Source organism: Saimiri boliviensis, chromosome 12 (assembly GCF_048565385.1).
Source record: "Saimiri boliviensis isolate mSaiBol1 chromosome 12, mSaiBol1.pri, whole genome shotgun sequence".
In the NCBI taxonomy this organism is placed as follows: domain Eukaryota; kingdom Metazoa; phylum Chordata; class Mammalia; order Primates; family Cebidae; genus Saimiri; species Saimiri boliviensis.
Genome location: NC_133460.1, coordinates 52,378,661 through 52,405,363, shown reverse-complemented (window position 1 = coordinate 52,405,363; position 26,703 = coordinate 52,378,661). Strand labels below are relative to the sequence as shown.

The window sequence follows — 26,703 nt, the reverse complement described above, 5'->3', positions numbered from 1 at the left end:
GAAGGCCCTACCAAATTAGTGAAAGCTATGATTTACATTCTTAAGAACATGAGGCTTTATAAATTTTGGGTATGTGCAATAAGTGGTACTTCAGTTTCTGAAGGAAGCTCTTGAACAGACTATATCTGGTTTCAAGTGTACATGAGAATTTTTTTTTCTTTTTCTTTTTTTTTTTTTGAGACGGAGTTTCGCTCTTGTTACCCAGGCTGGAGTGCAATGGCGTGATCTCGGCTCACCGCAACCTCCGTCTCCTGGGCTCAGGCAATTCTCCTGCCTCAGCCTCCTGAGTAGCTGGGATTACAGGCATGCACCACCATGCCCAGCTAATTTTTTGTATTTTTAGTAGAGATGGGGTTTCACCATGTTGACCAGGATGGTCTCGATCTCTTGACCTCATGATCCACCCGCCTCGGCCTCCCAAAGTGCTGGGATTACAGGCTTGAGCCACTGCGCCCGGCTCTTTTTCTTTGCTTCAACTAGATGAACATGAAAATTTAATTGTATACAACAGTGTACATTTTTGAATATCTTGTTCAAAAGAAGTGCTTTTTGGTATCCAGATACTCAGACCTCAGCTGCTGTCGTAGAAATAGTTTTACTTGATTAGGATGACACTTTTTTTTTTTTTTTGAGGTGGAGTTTCGCTTTGGTTGCCCAGGCTGGAGTGCAATGGCCTGATCTCAGCCCACTGCAACTTCTGCTTTCTGGGTTCAAGCGATTTCCTGCCTCAGCCTCCTGAGTAGCTGTGATTACAAGCACGTGCCACCACACCCAGCTAATTTTGTATTTTTAGTAGAGATGGGGCTTCTCCATATTGGTCAGGCTGGTCGAACTCCTGACCTCAGGTGATCCACCTGCCTCAGCCTCCTAAAGTGCTGGGATTATAGGCGTGAGCTACTGTGCCCGGCCAGGAGGACATTTTGTTAGGTATGGAAACTCTAAGAAACTTCTACCAACTTAAGTTTTCTCTTAGCTGAGGCTTTATACAACATGGCCTTGTTTACATTCATTAAAGTCATGCTCATAAAGATTCCAGAATACAAGCTTGTTTTTTAAAATCCACTTTTTAAATTTTAGTATTAGCCATGAATACAAGTCAACTGGAGAGCGTCAGTACCTGAGGTGAGGAAAGCTGGCCGTCCACTGTTGGCACTCTTCTTGTAGACTCTTGGTATGCACACGCAACTTCTGCTCATACAAGAGTTCATCAATGGCTGTGAACATTGCCTGGACTTTTTCAGTGGCATTTTGATCAAGTTCCTAGAAGGAAATATTCCCCCAAAATATTTAGGTGAGCTTCACTCTCTGTTAAAAATTATAAAGATTGAAAGTAATAAGACTTGTTTGGTTTAAATATTTAGTCTACTTGAAATACTGTTGTGTTTCCATGAAAGAAAAATTAAATTAGTGAGTTTTCAGATCTTAGAATTTTCAGATATCTCCTCCATTCATATTTAAAGAAAATTTGGATAAATGTCTCTTTTTTTTAGGCTGGTCCAAGTACAGTGGTGTTTATAACTAATTGATCACAACCACTTATGGATTTTTTTGTTTCTTCTCCACTCCCAATGCCTCACTTGACTAGCCTTAAAAAAAAAAAAAAAAAAAAAAAAAAAAGTCCAGGCATGGTAGCTCACATTTGTAATCCCCACACTTTGGCAGACAGAGGTGGGTGGATCACTTGAGGCCAGCAGTTCAAGACCAGCCTGACCAAAATAGTGAAACCCCAGCTCTACTAAAAACACAATTAGCCTGGCATTATGGTGCATATCTATAATCCCAGCTACCTGGGAGGCTGAGACACAAGAATTGCTTGGCTTGGGAGGCAGAAGTTTTAGCAAGCCAAGATTGTGCCGTTGCACTCTAGCCTGGGTGACTGAGCTAGACTGTCTCAAAAAAAAAAAAAAAAGTCTGTATTTTAAAAAGTAACATATTCTTATTATATATAGTATTAATTGTAAACACTTTGAAAAATAAGTCTGTATTTTAAAAAGTAACATATTCTTATTATATGTAGTATTAATTGTAAACACTTTGAAAAATAAATATTAGGAAAATTAAAATTACCTATAATTCCAGCGTTCAAAAATAATGATTGCTAATTTTAGTACAGTTGCTTGGTTCCACTATTTTCTAAGAAAAGGTAGACAGGGTCGGGCGTGGTGGCTCACGCCTGTAATCCCAGCACTTTGGGAGGCCGAGGCAGGCAGATCACCTGAGGTCAGGAGTTCGAGACCAACCTGACCAACATGGATAATCCCCGTCTCTACTAAAAATACAAAATTAGCCGAGTGTGGTGGTACATGTCTGTAATCCCAGCTACTCTGGGGACTGAGGCAGGAGAATCACTTTAACTGGGAGGTGGTGGTTGCAGTGAGCCAAGATTGCGCCATTGCACTCCAGCCTGGGCAGCAAGAGTGAAACTTCGTCTCAAAAAAAAAAAAAAAAAAAGAAAAAGAAAAGGTAGACAGACAATCCTATGTATATTACTATGTATTCTGCATCCTTCACTTGACAACTGACAACTTATGTTATGTCTCTGCCCTCTGTAATCCATCCTTTAAGAATAGTCAGGCCAGGCGCAGTGGATCATCTGTAATCCCAGAACTTTGGGAGGCTGAGGTGGGTGGATTACCTGAGGTCAGGAGTTCAAGACCAGCCTGGCTATCATGGTGAAACCCCATCTCTACTAAAAATGTAAAAAATTAGCCAGATGTGGTGGCAGGGACCTGTAATCCCAGCTACTCGGGAGGCTGAGGCAGGAGAATCGATTGAAGCTGGGAGGTGGAGGTTGCAGTGAGCCGAGATCGCACCACTGCACTTCAGCTTGGCAACAGAGCAAGACTCTGTCTCAAAAAAATATGTATAATTCCACTTACAGTCACCCATTATTTGAGCTATATTTACTTCTACAAGTATAAACTCCCTCTTTATACATTTTAGACACATTTCAGACACACACTTTATATATCATATATTAAATACAAGCACATATTTTGCTTTAATCAGTCAGCTGTCCTTTAAAGAACAGACAAGGCTGGGCATGGTGGCTTAAGCCTGTAATCCTAGCACTTTGGGAGGCCGAGGTGGGCAGATCACAAGGTCAGGAGATCGAGATCATCCTGGCCAACATGGTGAAATCCTCTCTCTACTAAAAATACAAAAATTAGCTGGGCTTGGTGGTACGTGCCTGTAATCTCATCTACTTGGGAGACTGGGGCAGGACAATTCACTTGAACCCGGGACGCAGAGGTTGCACTAAGCTGAGGTTGTGCCACTGCATTCCAGCCTGGCAACAGAGTGAGACTCTGTCTCAAAAAAAAAAAAAAAGAAAAAAAGAAAAAAGAAAGAAAAACAGACAAAAATATAGACTTTTATATTTACCCATTAATTAATTTCTGGTTCTCTTCTCCTTCCCTGCCCTGAACTCTGGTCTCTGCTCCTTAGCACAGTCGGACCACCATTGCTTTGCTGGGACTCTAGTTCATAGTAAGAAAATTGTCCCCAGGCAGGGAGCCAGAGAAAACAGGAGGGTATCTGTACAGGGAGGAGGAAGGCCTAGTATGTGATAGGAGCCCAAAAGGCGTGAGGGTGCCTAAGCAGTTTTTATGACCGTGAGCAGCATGAGAGGAGTGCTTCAGTTACTCTGGCAGTGTAACAAATTACTTAAAACAACAATAATCATGTATTATCTCTCTGGGTTTATATGGGTCAGGAATTTATATAGATCACAGCAGGAATGGCTTATCTCTGCTCCATAACATCTGAGGCCTTAGTCAGAAGACTCAAAGGCTGGGAGCTGAAAACATCTTAATGCTCATTCACTTACATGTCTGGCAGCTGACGCTGGCTTTCAACTGGGGCTTTAATTCCTTTGTACATGAGCCTTTTCATGTAGTCTGAACTTCCTTGCATTATGGTGGGTGGATTCTGAGGACCACCATTCAGACAGAAAGGGACAGAAAGAACCTAGAAAGTTATGGAGGAAGGTGGGGTGCAGTGCTCATGCCTGTAATCCTAACACTTTGGGAGGTCAAGGCAGGTGGATCATTTGAGGTCAGGAGTTCAGGACCAGCCTGGCCAACAAAGCAAAACCCTGTCTCTACTAAAAATACAAAAATTAGCCAGGCATGGTGGTGCACTCCTGTAATCCCGTAAGCTGACATCGTGCCATTGTACTCCAGCCTGGGCTACAAGAGCTAAACTCAGTCTCAAAAAAAAAAAAATAAAATAAAAGATATAGACTGGATAAATTAATGAAAAAACAAGACCCATTGGTCTGTTGCCTATAAGAAACACACTTAACCTATAAAGACACACATAAAATGAAAATAAAGGGATGGAAAAGGATATTCCAGGCCCACAGAAACCAAAAAAGAGCACAGGTAGCTATACTTATATCAGACAAAATAGATTTCAAAACAGAAACTATAAGAAGAGACAAATAAAATCACTATATAACGATAAAGGGAGGTCGATTCAGCAAGAAGATATAACAATTTAAAATATATATTCAACCAACACTCCAGCACCCATCTATATAGAGAAAATATGAGAGCTAAAGAGAGGTATAGGTCCCAATACAGTAAGAGTTGGGGGGACTTCAACACCCCACTTTCAGCATTGGACAGATTTTCCAGACAAAATCAAGAAAGAAACATTAGACTTAATCTGCACTATAGACCAAATGGATCTAACACTTTCACAGAACATTTCATCCAACAGCTGCAGAATACACATTCTTTTCCTCAGCACATGGATCATTCTCAAGGATGGACCGTATGTTAGGTCACAACACAAGTCTTAAGACCAAAAAAACCAAAATAATATCAAGGATCTTCTCTGACCACAGTAGAACAAAACTAGAAATTAATAAGAAGGAATTTTGAAAGCTATATGAACACAAGGAAATTAAACAATATCCTCCTGAATGACCAGTGGGTCAATGAAGAAATTAAGGAGACTGAAAAATTTCTTGAAACAAATGATAACGGAAACACAACATACCCAAACCTGTGGAAAACAGCAAAAGCAATACTAGGGGGAAGTTTATAGCTGTAAGTGCCTACATCAAAAAAGAGGAAAAACTTCAAATAAACAATCTAACAATACATCTTAAAGAACTAGAAAAGCAAGAGAAAACCAAACCCAAAATTAATCGAAGAAAAGAAATAATAAAGATCAGGGTAAAAATGAATAAAAGTTATGATTACCAGAGGCTGGGAAGGGTAGTGGGGGGTGAGGATTGGGCAGATGGGGTGGTTACTGGGTACAAAAAAAATAGAAAGAATGAATAAGACCTACTATTTAATAGCACAAAGGGTGACTACTATAGTCAATAATAACTTAATTGTACATTTTAAAATAACTGAAAGAGTGTAATTGGATTGTTTGTAATTCAAAGGATAAATGCTTCAAGGGATGGATTTTTTTTTAAAGCCATGAAAAAGAATATCATAACATTTCATTTTTCTAAAGATAAAATCCTGACTAGTGAAGAAATGAAGGTCAAAAGCAAGATGGTTATACATGAATATATTTTTAAAACGTTAGACTGGTTTTTATGCCAAAAGGAAAGCAAGGAAATGGGAAACCTATGTATGACATTTTTAAGTAACAAAGAGATACTAATCATAATATAGAGAGAGCTAATGGAAATATATAGTCAGTATACTAAATCTTCCTGATGAGGTATCTAATTATTAATTAATTCCCTTAGAATACAATTTAAATTCTTTATCATGGCCCACAGAGCCCTACATGATCTAGTTCCACCTACGTCTCTAAACTCATTTGTGCCTTTCTCCCCCCTGGTTTTCCATCATCCAACCACCCTGACCTTTTATCAGTTGCAAGAATACATTGAACACTTTCCCTTGGAAACAGGAAACTCTTCTCCTTGGGCTTTTGCATATGCTGCTGATTACCTGTCTGGAAACTTTTCCTGATGCTTCACATGGCTAGCTCTTCCATCTTCAAGTCTCAGATCTACCTTACCTGAGATCCCTATCTAAAGTGAATCCTCCTTATAATGTTCTATTTCAGCACCCCGTCATCTTAAAGCACTTATCACCTTTTGTATTTTATTACTTTTGTCAATCTCCCTCATTAGACTATTGAATCATGTAAGTCTCACTCACCCCATATTCCCAAGGCCAAGTACGGGCAAAACAACCATACTCAATAAATATTTGTTGAATGAAGGGAAAAAAATGTGACAACCCAAGTATTAGATAATAAGGGAAAGCTCCAGGCCAGGCATGGTGGCTCTTTGGGAGACAGCACTTTGCGAGACCGAGGCAGGCGGATTACAGGGTCAGAGTTGGAGACCAGCCTGACCAACATGGTAAAACCCTGTCTCTACTAAAAATACAAAAATTAGCCAGGCGTGGTGGTGGGCGCCTATAATCCCACCTACTCAGGAGGCCGAGGCGGGAGAATTGCTTGAACCTAGGAGGCGGGGCTTGCGGTAAGTCAAGATCACAACACTGCACCCCAGCCTGGGTGACAGAGCAAGACTCCGTCTCAAAGTCTCAAAAAAAAAAAAAAAAGTGGGGGGAGAAAAGCTCCAATTGTGATATATTAAAACAAGAAAATATATAACATTCAGATTGACCAGTATGAAGGTAGTAAATGTCTATATGAAATGATGGTAAATAAAAAAAATTGGCCACAAAATACTATGTACATGTATCATACAACTACATCTGGAAATGTATATATACATTCAAAATGATTAGAAAATAACTCAGGCTAATATAAATAGATTTTAACAATTAGCAGGCTTTTTGTTTTTGTTTTTGTTTTTTAAATAAAAAGCAGGTTTCTGGCTGGGTGCCGTGGTCCATGCCTGTAACCTCAGCACATTTCGAGGATGAGGTGGGAGAACTGCTTGAGGTCAGTAGTTCCAGATCCCACCTCTTAAAAAAAATAATAATGATATCTTATGGGATCTGATGGAAATAAAAGCAAAAAAAAAAAAAAAAAAAAAAAATAGCAGCGTGTGGTGGCATGAACCTGTGGTCCCAGCTACTCAGGAGGCTGAGGCAAGAGGATGGCTTGAGCCCCAGAGTTTGAGGCTGCAGTAAGCTGTGATTGTGCCACTGTACTCCAGCCTGGGTGACAGAGCAAGAAAGGAAAGAAAAGAAAAGGGGAGGGAGGGAGGGGAAGAGGGAATGGGGAGAAGGGAAAAGGGAGGGTCCTAACAATATTATATAAAGTTGGTATTGTGGAAAAGTGTTTATAAAATGATATTAGGTGAAAAAATACAGCATATTACATATATATCATGATTATAACGAAGCCAAATTAAATACAGATTGAAAAAAGATATAGAAATAAAAATGTCTGTTGCATCAGGGTGATAAAATTATGCATAACAATTGTCTTTTAAAATTTTTTAGGGTTGTTGGTCTTTTAAAAATAATATTTTATAATGGGAAACAGCCAAACATAAGTAAGTAAAAATCACTCATTATCTCATCACCTAATTAATAACCACTGAACAATATTTTGAGTAAACATTCTTGGTCCTTTCCTCTAATATAGGCAAGAATATATATATAACAAAATTAGAGTGACACTACATGTACAATTTTTAACGTGATTGTTTTCATTTGCCAATATATCATAAACTTTCCCAGCATAGGCTTAACAATAAACTTCCAAAAACATTTTAAACAACAAGGTAACATTAATGGTGAAGACATATATTAGTGGACTGGGCATGGCAAAAGGAATAGACTCAGAGCCCAAATCCATACTAACCTGCAACTGTTTAAGCTGAATACTAAGCATGTCTAAGGTTCAACTACTATATCAATAAAACAAAGCAAATACTGAAAGAAGATGAGGACTGATGCTTCTTTACAGCTATTATGAAGTATAATAAATGTAAAGAAACAATGCAGGAGAGTGAAGGAATGAAATATACTGACAAATCCTATCTCCCAGAATCGTATCCCAAGCACTCCATCAGACTGGTAACATACAACTCACACCATATCCCCAGGAGAAGTCCGAGCTGCCTTCAGTAGATATCCCTGCGCCTGCATAACTTGGAAAAGTAGACCGTGAATTCCCAGTGTCGGATGATGTAAAAGGTGATTCTCTTGTGATGTCAGACTCACTAAAGGTACAATTTAGGAGGAGGAGAGGAAAAAGAAAGTTTTTCATATGTCCTCAAGTTTCTGTATCATTAACTATTCAGCAACTTATCAGATGATAAACGGGTACAAATATATTAACATAGGTAAAAATAAATGAAGAATTTGAAATCTGAGCATCATGGAAGAGTCCTAATTCCTATAGAATTAATAGCAGTCATTCCAAATAATTCTAGTCATAGTTTACCATGAGTTACTTCAACATCCCACCTATAACATACTCTTTTTTTTGGGAGACAGAATCTCATGCTGTTGCCCAGGCTGGAGTACAGTGGTACAATCTTGACTCACTGCAACCTCTGCCTCCTAGATTCAAGTAATTCTCCTGCCTCAGTCTCCAAACTAGCTGGGACTACAAGTGTGCACCACCATGCCTGTATTGGTGAAACCATGCCTTACCTCTACCACACAGTCCATGGAAAAATTATTTTCTAAAAAACTGGTCCCTGGTGACAAAAAGATTGGGGACTGCTGCTATAAGATATACTATTATCAGGTAATAGCTCTCACAGGACCTAATTAGCTCTCACAGGAACTAATTTTTGTGTTTTAGTAGAGAAGGGGTTTTTAACCTGTTGCAAGGGCTGGTCTTCAACTCCTGAGCTCAGATAATCCAACCACCCACCTCAGCCTTCCAAAGTGCTAGGATTTACAGGTGTGAGCCACCGTCCCCAGCGTATAACATACTCTTGACAACTGAAGACATTTCAGAAATGTTAACAGTAGTATCTGAACTCATATAGCACTATTTATTTAACTATCTATCTAATAGCACTATCTATCTGTCTATCTATCTATCTATCTATCTATCTATCTATCTATCTATCTATCTATCTCTATCTGTCTATCTGTCTGTCTATCTATTTTGAGATGGAGTCTCGCTCTGTCACCAGGCTGGAGTGCAGTGGCACAATCTCGGCTCACTGCAAACTACGACTCCCGGGTTCTGGCAATTCTCCTGCCTCAGCTTCCTAAGTAGCTGGGACTACAGGCACATGACACCATGCCCAGCTAATTTTATATTTTTAGTAGAGATGGGGTTTCACCATGTTGGCCAGGATGGTCTCAATCTCCTGATCTTGTGATCCGCCCACCTTGGACTCCCAAAGTGCTGAGATTATAGGTGTGAGGCCTGGTCAGCACTTATTTTTTTTGAGATGGGGTTTCTCTCTGGCACCCAGGCTGGAATGCAGTGGTGTGATCTCAGCTCAGGGCAGCCTCCGCTTCCTGGGTTCAAGTGATCCTCCCACGTCAGCTTCCCATGTAGCTAGGACTACAGATGCATGCCACCATGCCCAGCTAATTTTGTTTGTACTTTTGTTTTTGTTTTTTGAAATGGAGTCTCACTCTGTTCCCCATGCTGGAGTGCAGTGGTGTGATCTTGGCTCACTGCAACCTCCAGTGATTCTCCTGCCTCAGCCTCCCAGGTAGCTGAGACTACAGGTGTGCACCACTACACCTGGCTACTTTTTGTATTTTTAGTAGAGATGGGGTTTTGCCATGTTGGCCAGGCTGGTATTGAACTCCTGACTTCAAGTGATCTGCCCACCTCAGCCTCTCAAAGTGCTGGGACTACAGGCATAAGCCAATGTGCCCAGCTTTCTTTTTGTATTTTTGGTAGAGATGGAGTTTTGCCATGTTGCCCAGGCTGGTCTTGAACTCTTGAGCTCAAGCAATCCACCTGCCTCGGGCTCCCAAAGTGCTGGGACTACAGGTGTGAGCTACCATACCCAGCCTATGATTATATAATTTTTTAAAATCACATATTGCATCTCAGACACGAACTGAAGTTCTAAGAGACTGAAGAACTGTCTTCCCTGTTGTATTACATAAAATAACTACCGCTAATATTTATGCATCATTTTTTAAATAGAGCAAGCATTGTGCCAAGTTTTATATACATTATCTCATTAATATTTGCAACATCCTATAAGACAGGGGTCCCCAACCCTGGGGCCACATGTTGGTCTGTGGCCTGTTAGGAACTGTGGCCGTTAGGAGGTGAGTGGCTGGTGAGTGCGTGAAGCTTCATCTGTATTTACAGCAGCTCCCCAGGGCTCACGTTACCACCTGAGATCTGCCTTCTGTCAGATCAGTGGTGCATTAAATTCTCAAAGGAGCACGAACTGCGAATGCAAAGGATCTAGGTTGCACATTCCTTATGGGAATCTAATGCCTGATCATCTGTCACTGTCTTCCATCATCCCTGGATGGAACTGGCTGGTTGCAGGAAACAAGCTCAAGGCTCCCACTGATCCTACATTATGGTAAGTTGTATAATCATCTCATTATATAGTATAATGTTAAAAATAATAGAAATAAAATGTATAATAAATGTAATGCATCATCCTGAAACCATCTCCTACCCCTACCACACAGTCCATGGAAAAATTACCTTCCAAAAAACTGGTCCCTGGTGGCAAAAAGGTTGGGGACTGCTGCTATAAGATATACTATTATCAGGTAAGTAATTTGCCCAATGTTACCCAGCTCATAAGTTACAGGACCAGGATTACAAATCAGATGTCAGACTCCTCCTGAGTCCATGTTCTTTTTTATTTATGTTATTTTATTGTTTGTTTTTTATAATCTTGCTCTTTCTGATATTTATTTATTCATGTTTTTTCTTGAGACAAGGTCTTGCTCTTTCACCCAGGCTGGAGTATAGAGGTGCAAAAACAGCTTACTGCAGCCTTGACCTTCTGGGCTCAAGCAATCCTCCCGTATCACTTCCCTAGTAGCTGAGACCACAGGTGCGGTGCACATCATGGTACCATGTTTGGCTGTGGGTTTTTGGGTTTTTTTTTTTGTTTTTGTTTTGGTAGCAATGAAGTTTGCCATGTTGCCCATGCTCGTCTTAAACTTCTGGGCTCAAATGATCCTCCCACCTCTTGGCCTCCCATAGTGCTGGGATTATAAGTACTGAACTCCATGTTCTGTTTTTTGTTTGTTTGTTTGTTTGTTTTCACTCTAATCCCATAGCATATTAGCCATGTTCTTAACTATTTTATAATACTACTTCTCAAAGGTTATGAAAATACCTATGATGCTGTCATAAGCTGTTTCAGAATGAAAACTAACTGGTACTGAAATCATGGCAAAAAGTCTTATTTTGTTTTCATTAGCACAAGGCTTGATACCAACCCTAAGCCAAAAAACAAAACCTTTGCCATAAGCAAGTGCAATAAATAAACAAGTATGCTTTGTGTTATTACCTTTGGGAACTTGTGTCTTTCTCATGGCTGTCACTGGTGGGGGAAATTTCCTCCAGCTTCTCTGGAGGGGGATGATGGTTAAGAGCATGTTTTGTTATTCCTTTCCTATGAAAGACAAAACAAAGTTATATTTCCCGTATAAAAATACATACAATTCAATAATTTAATCTAGAAGTTAGTCACCTACTTCCTCTGCTCTGGAACTGCGATTTTTGACATGGTAGCCACCCCGTTTAAAATGTGTCTAGTCAGAATTGTGTTTTAAGTGTAAAACACATTGGATTTCAAGAATGTGCAATACCTCATTATATTATCTTGATTACATATTAAAATGATAATATTTTGGATATATTGGGTTAAATATATTCTTTTTTTTTTTTTTTTTTTTTTTTTTTGAGACGGAGTTTCGCTCTTGTTACCCAGGCTGGAGTGCAATGGCGCGGTCTCGGCTCACCGCAACCTCCGCCCCCTGGGTTCAAGCAATTCTCCTGCCTCAGCCTCCCTAGTAGCTGGGACTACAGGCACGTGCCACCATGCCCAGCTAATTTTTGTATTTTTAGTAGAGACGGGGTTTCACCATGTTGACCAGGATGGTCTCGATCTCTTGACCTCGTGATCCACCCGCCTCGGCCTCCCAAAGTGCTGGGATTATAGGCGTGAGCCACCGCGCCCGGCAAATATATTCTTAAAATTAGTTTCACTACAAATTGAAAATACTGTAGATATCACCACACACCAATTAGAACAGCTAAAATTAAAAATAATGATAATACAAAATACAGGCATGGATGTGGAGAAACCAGATATCTCATATATTATTGCTGGCAGGAATGTCAAACGGTACAGCCATTCTGAAATAGTTTGACAGTTTCTAATAAAACTAAACATACGCATTTACCCAGAGCCCTAGCAGTTGCACTCTTGGGCATTATGCCTAGAGAAATGAAAACTTACATTCACATAAAAATCTGCATAGAAATGTTCACAGCAGCTTTATTTACAATTGAAAAAATAACTGAAAACAACTTAAATATCCTGTAACATTTATATATCCACCTAATGGAATATTATTCAGCAATAAAAAGGAATAAACTATTGATACATGCAGCAACTTAGATGGATCTAAAGAGTGCCACGCTTTTTAGTGTAAAAAGCCAAAGCCAATAGAAAAACATTAAATACTACAGTTGACCTTGAACAACCACAGGCTTAAATTGTGAGTCCATTTATATACAGCTGTTTTTCAATAAATATATTGGAACATTTTTTGGAGATTTGCAACAATTTGAAGAAACTCAACAGATGAACCATGTAGCCTAGAAATATCTAAAAAAATTTAAGAAAAAGGTATTTCATGAATGCATATAATATGTGTAGCTACTAGTCTATTTTTGTGTTGACTATTTATGTTATTGGTAATGCTTCCAGTCAACAGTAGGCTATTAGTAAAGTTCTGGGGGAGTCAGAAATTAAACGTGGATGTTTTACTGTACAGAGGGTTGATGCCCCTAACCCCTGCATTGTTTAAGGGCCATTTATATAATGGTATACTGGATAAAACTATAGTGGTAGAGAACAGATTAATGGTTGCCAGGGATGGAAACAAGTGGATATAACTATAAAGAGATAGGGATACATGATGAAGTTCCTTGATGGTGATGAAACAGCTCTCTATCTTGATTTATAGTTGTATTTGCAGCAATCTATAAATGGGACCAAATTGCACAGAAAGAACTAGGTACATACATACACACACACAGGAGTGGATGTAAAAACTGGCTAAGTCTGTAGGGTCTAGTTAACAGTATTGTACCAATGTCAGTTCCCTGCCTTTGAAATTATACCACAGTTAGCTAAGATGTCATCATTGGGGGAAGCTGAGTAAAGGGTTCATGGGACTCTTAGTACTATTTTTACAACTTCCTGTGAGTCTATAATTATTTCAAAATAAAAAGGTTAGAAAAATTTTTTTGAGATGAGGTCTTGCTGTGTCATCCAAGGTGGAGTATAGTGATGTGGTCATAGCTCACTGAAGCCTTGACCTGGGCTCAAGAGATCCTTCTGTCTCAGCCTCCTGAGTAGCTGAGACTACAGGTGCTCACCACCACACCTGGCTAATTATTTAATTGTTTTTTGTAGAGATTGGGATCTTGCTGTGTTGCTCAAGCTGGTCTCTAACTCCTGGCCTCAAATGATCCTCCCACTTCAGCTTCCCAAAGTTCTGGGATTCGAGGCATGAGACACTGCACTCAGCCTATTTCACCTTTCTTTTTTAATGTGACCACCTGAAAATTTTAAATTACATATGTGGCTTATATCATATTTTTATTGAATATTGTCGCTCTAGAGATTCCAATGTGTGCACTGGATTAAGCTATAGGGTCCATTATTATATGTTCCAGTCCTAGTAACCTACAGTAGACTTTCCTTCTCATAAAATTCTGTAGTCAAATAAATTTAGGAACTGTGATAGGTTAAACAAAGTTACACAGGTTTCTTTATAAGATGTCTTCCAGGTCTTTAATAAGAAATGTGTATCATAAATCTCAAATATTCTTATTTCAAAGGAAACTAAGGAACAGAGGGATTAAATAACCTGCTTGAGTTCATATGGTTAGTAAGTGATTAAGTCAGGTTTCAAATCTTAGTAGTCTGGCTCTCAGAGGAAGGCCTCTCAAGGAAATGAAGAGTTTGAGATTTTAGTGCATTGTACCATTGTTCTACATAAAGATAAAGCTAAGAGCCCAGTCAGTGGAGCTTGCACTTCAAATTATTTCTCAAATTGTAGAGATAAGTTTATGCAGACTTATCTGTATGTCTCTCATTCAGCAATCCTACAACAAAGAGCTTGTTTTTAAGAAAGTGGTAAGGATCAGAAATACAAATTCAAGCTGTGAAATAGAGACTTAAGACATTTTTTAAGCCTGCCAGGGAAATCTATGAATTGACAATTAGATAACAAAGAAATATCATTAAATTTAATAACAGCACTATGACTACATACAAAAATGTCCATCATTGTCATGCATCTCTCGGAATGAAATGACAGTATCTGCGGTTTTGCTTTCCTTATTTCACAGAGAGATACAGAGAAGTTAAGAAAGCATAAGGATAGATGAAGCAAATAACTTTGATAACTGTTGAAGTGGGGTGATGGGTAGTTCATTATACTATTCTCTATATGTTTGCGTTTGAAATTTTTCATTTAAAAATGTTAAGCTCTATGTTGAAAATCATTCCTTTCCCAAACTCTTTTCAACAATTATAATTTGTAATAGGTAGAAAACTAAAGTTATTACTTCAAAGCAGGTTTTCATTATTATAACATCTAAAGTAAAAACTGCTTTGAATTTGCTCCCATTTAGATACACTTTACCTTCATTATTCACTTCATCCTGACTCCAGCTACAGAAGCATCTTTTGGGCCTTACAGAGAGTATCAAATCAACAATCAAGAACAAGTAGGCCAGGTGCGGTGGCTCACATCTCTAATCTCAGAACTTTGGGAGGCCAAGGCAGGCAGATCGCTTGAGTCCAGTAGTTTCAGACCAGCCTGGGGTGAAACCCCATCTCTACTAAAAATACAAAAATTAGCTGGGCATGGTGGTGTGTGCCTGTGGTTCCCCTACTTGGGAAGCTGAGGTGGGAGAATTGCTTGAACCTGGGAAGTGGAGGTTGCAAGTGAGCCAAGATTGTACCACTGTGCTCCAACCTGTGCAACAGAGATTCAGTCTCTAAAGAAAAAAAAAAAAACTGGTATAACTATACTAGTTACTATTTCTGGCCCAATAAATGCCTATCATTTTTTTCATATAAGATTTTTTTTTTAACTTTCAGAATGGTTGGAATTAATTATAAAAGCAGATTTTTAACTAAACCTCAGTCACTTTATTGGGAAATGACTGTTTCTTCTCAATTTTTTTTTTTAAATAGTAACAACACATTCCAAATCTAAGAAATAACTGTTTCTTCTTCCTACTTCCTAAAAAGTTTACTAGGAACTAAACTGCTACCATGTAGAGCTCCTATTCCTTAATAATAAGCTTCTAAAAGGCAAAGAGAAGTTTTAGACTTACTTTCTTTGTATGCCTACTGTATCCCAACTAAAAGTGAGAAGGGACAAGGAAAATACCATTTATTGAGGTTTATGTGTCAAGCTCCACATCATCATTTATTTATTTATTTATTTATGAAGCAGAGTCTTGCTCTGTCACCAGTTGCCAGGCTGGAGTGCAGTGGCACAGTCTTGGCTCACTGCAACCTCCTCCTCCTGGGTTCAAGCAATTCTCCTACCTCAGCCTCCCAAGTAGCTGGGACTACAGGTGTGTGCCGTCACGCCCAGCTGATTTTTGTATTTTTTTTACTACAGACAAGGTTTCACCATGTTGGCCAGGATGGTCTCAATCTCTTGACCTCATGATCCGCCCGCCTCAGCCTCCCAAAGTGCTGGTATTACAAGCATGAGCCACCATGCCCGGCCCCTTTTCAAAATTTTTTGAGACAGAGTCTTGCTCTGTTGCCTAGACTGGAGTGCAGTGACATGATCTTGGCTCACTGCAACCTCTGCCTCCCTGGTTCAAGCAATTCTTGTGCCTCGGCCTCCCAAGTAGCTGAGATTACAGGTGTATGCCACCGTGCCCAGCTAAGTTTTTTGCATTTTTAGTAGAGACAGGGTTTCACCATTGTTGACCAGGCTGGTCTTGAACCCCTGAGCTCAGGCAATCCGCCCACCTTGGCTTCCCAAAGTGCTAGGATTACAGGCATGGGCCACAGCACCCGGCCCCCACTATAATTTTAAATAAGCTTTTAGATAAGGTCTTATTCCTATATTACAGAAATGAAGCCTCAGTGATGTAGTAATTTGCCTGAAAGTCACATGACTAGAAGATAGCCTAGCCGGAAACCCAAGAATGACTCAAAATATCATGCTTGCAATTATTATGTATAGTTAATATTTAATTAATAAATTTATGGTTGCTAAAATTACATAGCTCAATGCAGGAAAAAAATTGGAATTGGGGGTTAAAGGCCAAGCTCAACTCCTGACTTTTTTGACTATAGAATCTTAAAATGTGTAACATTTCTGATATAATTTCATCTTCTGAAAGACTGAAGATAATCATGCCCATTTTACAGAGTTGTTAAGATAAAAAAGTGAAGTCAGCTGGGCATGGTGGCTCACACCAGCACTTTGGAAGGCTGAGGTGTGAGAATTGCTTAAGTACAGGAGTTTGAGACCAGCCTGGGCAGCATAGTGATACTCTGTCTCTACCAAAAAAAAAATTTTTTTTTTTTTTAATTAGCCAGTTGTGGTGGCATGCACCTGCAGTCCCAGCTACTTGGGAGGCTACAGTGTGAGGATCACCTGAACCCACAGGTGGAGGCTGCAGTGAGCAAGGACTGCACCATTGCCTTCCAGCCTGGACAAACATAGCGAGACCCTGTTTCAAGAAAAGGTGAAAGCCCTTTTGGAAGTGTAAAGCATTAATAAATATATGATACTTATTGCTTTCTAAATTATTATACAACACTTCAGTCAGGGTAGGAGGTGGATCTTTTTTAAGTCAGAAATATTTGCTCTCTAAAGTCTCAAAAACAAAACTGATCTTCATGGATTCTGGTGCTTAATTGCAGAGGTGGTGAGGCAGTATGTGTGATGGTTATGACCACAGGCTTCAGAATCAGATCGACATCAAGTTTGTACCTCTCAGATCTACCACCTTCAAGCTGGGTGATCTTTGTCATGCTTAGTCTTTAAATCTGGGATCTTTATCTGTAAAATATGCCACATAATAGTCCTAAATCCTTGTTGATAGGATTAAGTAAGCAAATGCATGTAAATAGTTTTGCACAGTGTCAAGTGAGCACTTTACTGGAGCACTCAGCTATTAATAACTTCTCGAGCTGACCATGGCCAAAGCACTGCGGAAACTACAAATGATTCAGGAGACACAGTGCTTAAGCTCAGGAATTACAGACCAAGGGCGACACGCCCTCAGCTGGAGATGGAGGAAGAAGGGACAGCATCCAGCAGGGCTGAGAGGAGGGAATTCCTAAGAAAAATCTCTCCCCAGCCCCCGGAAAGGAAAGGAGCGAAGGACTGGCAAAGGAAGGTCCCCAGAGCGCCCGCGGCCCGCCCCGGCTGGGGTGGCTGAGCAGTCCACTCACAGCTCCAAGCTCTGTGGCACCGCCTTCCGAGTGTATCTGGAGATCATCCTCCTCCTCCTCCTCCTCAGCCGCGGCCTGGGCGGGCACGCCAGGGTGGGGGCCTCCGGGCCTGGCCCTCCCGCCGGCTCCGGCCCGGCCCCCTCCCACCACCTACCGGCCCCGTCTCGCCCCGTCGCCTAGACTCCGATCCGCCACCTCCCCAGGGTCCCCACCTCTCCAGTCCTCCGACCTCCCTGCTTTCCCGCGAGAGCGGAAGTGACGAAGGCACTCGGGCACCCGCCGACGCACAGCAATGACAGCACCCAAGCTTCCGGGGACTGAGCGGGCTTCAGACTTTCTCCTAGGATTTCCGCTGGCCCCAGGTCCTGGTTGGGCGTCGGGACAGAACCTGATCCAGGCTTCGGCGGCCTGCGGCAGCTCTTGATCAGCTCTCTCAGTCGGAGAGGCGGCTAAAGAAAGGTGCCACAGCAGAGACGCTCAGGAGCAGCCCTAGAACCGTAAGAGAAATTGGCTTCATTTAGTTAGACGGCAGGAGGGAGCCTAGAGTGAGTAAAGAGCACTAGACTCCAAATCAAGCCCCTGCTGCGTGGTCGCTTCTTTCTGTGCTCCGGGTTTTCTCATATGTACAGTAAGGCATTCGCCTGAGTGATCGTAGAGTCCCTTCCATTTCTGACATCAAATTCTGCATCATGAGGTGTGTGTGTGGCGTTACGGGGTGGGTGGATAGAATTACTGTCTGTCCCTCTGGGTTGAAAGGCAAAATGATGATTTGGTCAGACTGTGGTGAGTGGGTGTCTGGTTAGAAGCAGGTTCCTCTCATAGAAACCTGAGTAGGGGCAAGATTGGAATCATTGTGTTAGGGTGGTGCATCCAGCGCAGTTCCTTCCTTTACCAAGCATCACCTGGAAGCAAGAATAAACTAGTACTCTTATTTGTAAGGAAAACCCTTAGAAAATTAAGAGAAATACCAATGACATTCTTCACATAGAAAAAAATGATCCGAGTTTTTTTTTTTTTTTTTTTTTTTTTTTTTTTTTTTTTTTGAGGAGTTTCACTCTTGTTGGCCAGGCTGGAGTGCAGTGGCAACGATCTGGGCTCACCACAACCTCCGCCTGCTGGGTTGAAGCAGTTCTCCTGCCTCAGCCTCCCAGGTAGCTGGGATTACAGGCTTGTGCTGCCACACTCGGCTAATTTTGTACTTTTTTTTTTTTTTTTTTTTTTTTAGTAGAGACGGGGTTTATGTTGGTCAGGCTGTTCTGGAACTGCTGACTGCAGGTGATCCGCCTGCCTCAGCCTCCCAAAGTGCTGGGATTACAGGCGTGAGCCGCCATGCCTGGCCCAATTCTAAAATTTATATGGAACCACAAAATACCCAAAATAGCCAAAGCTATCCTGAGTTGGGGGGTGGTGGTGGGGGGGACTGGAAGAATCACATTACCTGACTTCAGATTATACTACGGAGTTATAGTACCCAAAACAGCATGGCACTGGCATAAAAACAGTCATATAGACCAATGGAGCAGAATAGAGAACCCAGAAACAAATCCATATGTCTGCAGTGAATTCATTTTCAACAAAGGTGCCAAGAACATACCCTGGGGAAAAGACAGTCTCTTCAATAAATGTTACTGGGAAAACTGATACCCATATGCAGAATAATGAAACCAGACCCACTGTCTCTCACTGTATACAAAAATCAAATTAAAATTAATTAAAGACTTATATCTAAGCCCTCAAACTATGAAACTACTAAAAGGCAGTACTGGGGAAACTCTCCAGGATATTGGATTGGGCAAAGATTTCTTGAGTAATACCCCGCAGAGATAGCCAAAGCAAAAATGACCAAATGGGAGCACATCAAGTTAAAAAGCTTCTGCACAGCAAAGAAAACAATCAACAAAGTGAAGAGACAACACACAGAATAGGAGCAAATATTTGCAAACCACCCATCTGACAAGGGATTAATAACCAAAATATGTAAGGAGCTCAAACAACTCTAGGAAGCAATCTAATAATCTGATTAAAAATTGGACAAAAACTCTGAATAGACATTTCTCAAAGAAGACATAAAAATGGCAGACAGGGGCCGGGCGCGGTGGCTCACACCTGTAATCCCAGCACTTTGGGAGGCCGAGACGGTTGGATCATGAGGTCAAGAGATCGAGACCATCCTGGTCAACATGGTGAAACCCCATCTCTACTAAAAATACAAAACATTAGTTGGGCATGGTGGCGCGTGCCTGTAATCCCAGCTACTCGGGAGGCTGAGACAGGAGAATTGCCTGAACCCAGGAGGCGGAGGTTGTGGTGAGCTGAGAGGGCGCCATTGCACTCCAGCCTGGGTAACAAGAGTGAAACTCCATCTCAAAAAAAAAAAAAAAAAAAAAAAAGGCACACAGTTTTATGAAAAGGTGCTCATGTCTTTGATCATCAGAGAAATGCAAATAAAAACTGCAATAAGACAGCATCTCACCCCAGAGAAAATGGCTGTTATCCGTAAGACAGATAATAACAAATGCTGACGAGGATTTGGAGAAAACACTGTTGGTGGGAATGTAAATTAGTGCAGTCACTTTGGAGAACAATTTTGGAGATTCCTCAAGAAACTAAAAATAGAGCTATTATACAATCCAGGAATCCCATTGCTTGGTATTTACCCAAAAGAAAGGAAATCAGTGTATCAAAGAGATATCTGCACTCCCATGTTTATTGCAGCACTGTTCACAATAGCCAAGATTTGGAAGAACCTAAGTGTCCATCAACAGCTAAGTGAATGAAGAAAATGTGGTACATACACGCAATGGAGCACTTTTCAGCCGTAAACAAAATGAGATTCTGTCATTTGTAACAACATGGATGGAACTGGAGATCATTATGTTAAGTGAAATAAGCCTGGGACAGAAAGATAAACTTTAAATGTCCTCATTAATTTATAGGAGCTAAAAATTAAATCAATTGAACTCACGGAGATAGCAAGTAGAAGGATGGTTACCAGACTGGGAAGGGTTGCAGAGGGTTGGTGGGAGGCGGGGAGTGGTATGGTTAAAGGACACAAAAAAATAGAGCGAATGAAAACTAGTATTTAGTAGCACAACAGGGTGACTACAGTAAATAGTTTAAATGTACATTTAAAAATCAAAAGTTCTGATGAAAGCATATCCTGGCTATAAAAGGTTTTTAATGAAAAAGTGTATAATTAGATTGTAACACAATGGATAAATGCTTAAGATGACGGATGTCTCATTTACCCTGATGTGATTGTTATGCATTATATACCTGTTTCAAAATACCTCCTGTACCCATAAATATATACACCTACTTTTTCCCCTTAAAAATTAAAAAAAAAAAAAAGAAAGATATATCTACCATCCCATGAGATTTGAAAAAGGGGCAAATTTAGGACAGAGGTAAGATGACAGGACATGAATGTTTTATAGTTCTGAATTCCTCTACACTGTGCAATATTTATAAAAGAGAGAGGATTACATTCTGCAGAGCAAAAGAGATTGTTCTTTAGAGATGAATAAAATTTTAAAGCAGGGAGAGATTTTAGAGATGGTAGATAACTTATCCTAAATTAAAGAAAAAAACAATTGAGACCATCCTGGTCTACATGGTGAAACCCCGTCTCTACTAAAAATACAAAAAATTTGCTGGGCATGGTGGCACGTGCCTGTAATCCCAGCTAGTCAGGAGGCTGAGGCAGGAGAATTACTCAGGAGGCGGAGGTTGCGGTGAGCCGAAATCGCACCATTGCACTCCAGCCTGGGTAACAAGAGCGAAACTCTGTCTCAAAAAAAAAAAAAAAAAAAAAAAAAAGAAAGAAAAGAAAAGAAAAAGAAAAAAACCCAGAAAGAGAAAGTGAAGTCCACAGTGGCACCGCTAATTAGTGGCAGAACTGGGTTTTTTGATAGCATGTAAACAGTGGATGTCAGTGCAGTGTTTCTCGAAATATGTTGCACATACCACTCGTAGTACAAGAGCAAACATTGAAAATTTCATTGTTCACTTGCAAAGCAGGAAAAATATAAAAAAGATGTTATTCTTACATACTTATTAATTGGGGAATGTGATACGGGTTTCTATTCACTGTATTATATCAAGGTTTCCTTTGAACATAATTTTAAAGATAAAGTTTTAAGCGTAAATGGTCATTAATAATGTTAGATCAGGCATGGTGGCTCATGCCTGTAATCCCAGCACTTTGGGAGACCAAGGCAGAAGGACTGCTTGAGCTCAGAAGTTCAGGACCAGCCTGGGCAACATGGCAAAACTTTGCCTCTACTAAAAATACAAAAAAAACTGGCTAGACGTGGTGGCACATGCCTGTGGTCCCAGCTACTTGGGAGGCTGAGGTGGGAGGATGGCTTGAGTCCAAGCAATAGAGGTTGCAGTGAGCTGTGATCATGCCACTGTACTCCAGCCTGGGTAACAGAGCAAGACCCTATCTCAATCAATCAATAAATAAAGTTGGCCGGGCACAGTGGCTCATGCCTCTGATCACCCTAGCTCAATAAATAAATAAAGTTGGCCGGGCAAGGTGACTCATGCCTATAATCACAGCACTTTGGGAGGCCGAGGCAGGCGGATCACTTGAGGTCAGGAGTTCAAGACCAGCCTTGCCAATATGATGAAACCTTGTGTCTAACAAAAATCAGTTGGATATGGTGGCATATGCCTGCAATCACCGCTACTTGGGAGGCTGAGGCAGGAGAATTGCTTGAACCCGGGAGGCGGAGGCTGCAGTGAGCCGAGATGGATCCATTTGCACTCCTGCCTGGGCAACAAGAGCAAAACTCTGTCTCAAAAAAAGCAAAGTTTTAAAAAATTAAATAAATATTACTGTAGGTGGTGTATGGTCAAGGCAAAAACCATGATGGTGGTATGTGCCTAACTAAATCTTATTTTTTTTATTTTTGTTTTTTTGACATGGAGTCTTTCTCTGATGCCTAGGCTGGAGGGCAGTGGCATGATCTCGGCTGACTGCAACCTCTGCCTCCTAGGTTCTAGCGATTCTCCTGCCTCAGCCTCCCGAGTAGCTGGGATCATAGGCATTTGCCACCACACCCAGCTAATTTTTTGCATTTTTAGTAGAGACGGGGTTTCACTGTGTTAGCCAGGCTGGTCTCAAACTCCTGACCTCCAGTGATCTGCCTCCCTCGGCCTCCCAGAGTGCTAGGATTACATGCATGAACCACTGTGCCTGGCCTAACTAAATTTTAGAAAACAGTGTTCATAGAGTCATCTAAAAAAGAGTTCAGAGAATGTGATGTTACTTCTGCATTGTTCTATATGGTTTGTATTTTGGAACTTTAAATGTAGTTTTCAAAGAAGAATGGAAGAATCTATGAAACTTGCTATGGTGGAAGACACCATGGAATACCGCCTGTTCCTGATACCAGATGAATCAAGGGACCCAGAAAAACACAAAGAGGTCCTTCAGAAGTATATTGAGAGAATAATGACCCAGTTTGCACCTATGCTGGTCTCCTATATCTGGCAGAATCAGCCTTTCAATCTCAAATATAAACCTGGGAAAGGTAATGCTCTTTTACTTGTTTTGATTAATGTGACTTTTTTTTTTATTTTTTATTTTTATTGCATTTTAGGTTTTGGGGTACATGTGATGAACATGCAAGATTGTTGCATAGGTACACACTTGGCAGTGTGGTTTGCTGCCTTCCGTCCCCTCACCTGTATCTGTCATTTCTCCCCATGCTATCTCTTCCCACCTCCCCACCCCCCACCCCTCCCCCATTTCCCCATTAATGTGACTTTTAATGTTATTCTGACAACAGTGATGTGTAATAGTCCACACTTCATTCAGTATTGTCAGGAAGAGATTAATACACTAAACTTGTTAGATAAGATAACTTGTCTATATTCAGTTAGCCTTAAACTTAAAGCTCTTTTAAAAAAAAAAAAAGTAATGAAAGCTTTCTAAATTTGCCTTAGGAATTAGCATATGCTAAACATTATTAAACTCGGCTATTCTTTTGAACTTTCGTTACTATACTATGCCATAATGTATCTAAGTATACTAAACAGTGTCAGGCATCTGGCTTTAATCCTGGTACCTTTTGGTGTTACTCAGTTAATGTGTTTGTTAATGTGTTTAGTAGGCTGCCTTGTTTCATATAACTGTTTTGGTGAGGATCTGAGTGTCTCTGCCAGGCTTATAAAGATAAATAATTGGGCTTTATGACTATTATTTGCCACTCAGGAGCATTTTGAGGTTTCTTCATTGCTGTCCTGTGTTGTTGATGCTTGAGATCTGACCTCTGGCAAAATATGATACTCTGAGAAAAACCCAGGATTATACAGAAAAATGTTCCCCCAAACTAGGAGGGAGCTGAAAGACCAAAGAATGACTCGGACAGGTCTCTCTGGGCAAGTAGATGAGTTTATTAGGACTTACATACAGGACACTCCTGGGCAGCAGCAGGACAGCTCTAGAAATCTGCCCCACCTTCCGTCTCTAAGCTGTTTGTCAGCTAATTTTTTGGCTCTTTGCCTACTGTATATATGCAGACACTGTTTTCCTTGGTATGTTCCCAGCTATGCCCTGAGATGTTTGGGTTCTTAGGACCTGCTCCTCTGCTGGGCACCATGGCTTTGGCTTGCCAGCTGGCCTTCAAACTTTAAGCAGCAGAAATACACACTTAAGTAGCCTGGTGGGAAACTGGTCACACTACAGCCCTATTATTTCTTACAGTTTTATGAAAATTAATCATGGGTAGGTGACCAAGGCTCTACTCACACTGCGACTTCTGTGAGGTCTTATTTGGGATCAGGAGCCTGGCATCTTGTGATGCCATTGCAAGATACCCCCCATGTATACGTAACAAGTGTACATCACTGTGATACTCTCAGTTTAGTGCTTATCTGCTGTCTTTTGGCTAGCATTGCTACATTCTTCTCTACTGTTAATTTTGTTGAACTCTTATTCATTGAAATACATATGATATTTATTGGCAAGAACACTGTCACGTTGGTGCAGCACATCCAAAACCAACCCTTTATCTGTTCTCTAGGAAGCCATTTTTACCCTGTTTTCTTATCTTGTTTAATGGCATTGCTATCCACCCAGTTATCCAAGCTAGTCAATAATTCAGAATCATAATCAGTTCCTCACTTCACCATGTTTGGTCAAATGCTAAATCCTTAATGCTTCGAAAATATGACCCCTTCTCTACATCTATTTGGCTTCAGCGTAGGCCCTCTTTATCTCTACATCTGGAAAACAGCAATAACCTCCTAACTTACCTCTCTGGTTCCAGTCTTTGTAGTTCCTCACACTGTTGCCAGTTACCTTTGTAAAACACAAATTTGATTGTGTCACTCTCCTGCTTAATATCCTTCAATAGTTCCCATTGCTTCAGGATGAAGTTTAAATTAAAGTCTAATATAGACAAAAATAGATACTTTAATTGGAGTTCTCTAGTTGAAGAAACTTGATATCTGGGGTGGGGAGAAGAAGAGTTGGTCGGGCTGTTCTTCCTGTTGTTCGCCATGGCAGCTCTTTAGACACTCTGTAATGTACTTGTTTGACCTTCATTCTGTTAATGTGGAATGTTACTGTACATTAATTTTCATGTATTGAACCATCCTTGCATCCCAGGAATAAATCCCGCTTGGTCGTGGTTAACCATCTATTTAATGGGCTGCTGAATTCAGATTGCTGATATTTTGTTAAGGATTTCTGCATTGACATTCATCAGGGATATTGGTCTACAGTTTTCTGATACTGTCTTTGTCTGGTTTTGATATTAGGGTCATGCTGGCCTCAGAAGGAATTTGGGAATTCCCTCCCCTTCATTTTTTTGGAAGATTTTGACGAGGATTGGTGTCAAATTCTTTAAATGTTTGGTAGATTTCCCCAGCGAAGCCAGCTTTTCTTTGCTAGGAGCTTTTGAATTATTATTATTATTATTATTATTATTTTTTGAGACGGAGTTTCGCTCTTGTTACCCAGGCTGGAGTGCAATGGCGCGATCTCGGCTCACCGCAACCTCCGCCTCCTGGGTTCAGGCAATTCTCCTGCCTCAGCCTCCTGAGTAGCTGGGATTACAGGCACGTGCCACCATGCCCAGCTATTTTTTTTGTATTTTTAGTAGAGACGGGGTTTCACCATGTTGACCAAGATGGTCTCGATCTCTTGACCTTGTGATCCACCCGCCTCGGCCTCCCAAAGTGCTGGGATTACAGGCTTGAGCCACCGCGCCCGGCCGCTTTTGAATTATTTATTCAATCTCCTTACTAGTTATAGATCTGTTCAGATTTTTTTGTTTCTCATGATCCAGTCTTGATAGGTTGTATGTTTTTAGGAATTTGTCCATTTCTTCTACATTATCAAATTTATTGGCATGCCACCGTTCATAGAATTATCTTATCCTTCTTATTTCTGTGAAATAGGTTGTATTGTCCCCTCTTTCATTTCCGATTTTAGTTATTTGAGTATTCGCTCTTATTCCTGGTTAATCAAGTTAATGGTTTGTCAATCTTTTAAAAAAAAAAAGCAAATCAGTTGTTTTGTTTTTCTGGTCTCTATTTCATTGATCTCTGCTGTAATGTTTATTATTTACTTCCTTATGCTAGGTTTGGGTTTAGTTTAGTTTAGTATTTTTTTCCCCCCGGTTCTTTAGGGCATAGGTTGTTGATTTGAGATCTTTCACAACTACAAATTTTCTCCTTAGCACTGCTTTCTCTGAATCCCTTAAGGTTTGGTATGATGTGTGTTCATTTTCATTTGTCCCAAGATATTTTCTAATTTCCCTGTGATTTCTTCCAAGAGTGTGTTGTCGTTTAGTTTCCATGTATTTGTGAATAGTGCACATGTTCTATCTCTATCCAAATTTGGACCATCCAAATCTAGCGTTCTGGTATTCCCAGAATACTCTATACGTAAATACTTTATACACTATGCCTCTGTGCCTTTGAACATACTTTTCCATTTTTCTGGACAAACATAGCACAGATATCCCCTCCTTTATACTCACATAGCCCTTACTGCATACCCCTGTTCTGGAGTTCATTGTCTTGTTTTGAGATCATTAGGTTATCTGGTTTTAACCTGAGCTCTTCAGGAGTATGCTTCTTGTTCAGGATTGTAGCCCTGGCTCCCCAGTACTTAGAGCAGTCAGTCAATGAATGTT

General features: G+C 40.5%; 2 protein-coding genes across 11 annotated transcripts in view; one reads left to right on the top strand and one right to left on the bottom strand.

Moving 5' to 3' along the window:
• The window catches only part of FAM149B1 (family with sequence similarity 149 member B1), a 52,188-nt gene extending 34,384 nt beyond the window's left edge, over positions 1-17,804 (bottom strand). For 2 of the 9 annotated variants that reach the window (XM_074382386.1, XM_074382388.1), the window contains exons 1-4: positions 17,549-17,709; positions 11,381-11,485; positions 7,999-8,128; positions 1,118-1,260 (exon numbers count right to left, since the gene is read on the bottom strand). In XM_074382386.1, coding sequence (XP_074238487.1) covers positions 1,118-1,260; positions 7,999-8,128; positions 11,381-11,485; positions 17,549-17,595 — 425 coding nt within the window. In that variant the 5' untranslated portion in view covers positions 17,596-17,709. Of the gene's footprint in view, positions 1-1,117; positions 1,261-7,998; positions 8,129-11,380; positions 11,486-17,548; positions 17,710-17,760 lie in introns of those variants that run through there. The other 7 variants (XM_074382387.1, XM_074382389.1, XM_074382390.1 and 4 more) reach the window with 7 other exon arrangements.
• ECD (ecdysoneless cell cycle regulator) overlaps positions 17,752-26,703 on the top strand; it is a 35,428-nt gene continuing 26,476 nt past the window's right edge. The window contains exons 1-2 of one of the 2 annotated variants that reach the window (XM_003939812.4): positions 17,752-18,045; positions 22,871-23,088. In XM_003939812.4, coding sequence (XP_003939861.3) covers positions 22,884-23,088 — 205 coding nt within the window. In that variant the 5' untranslated portion in view covers positions 17,752-18,045; positions 22,871-22,883. The other variant, XM_010350522.3, reaches the window with a different exon arrangement.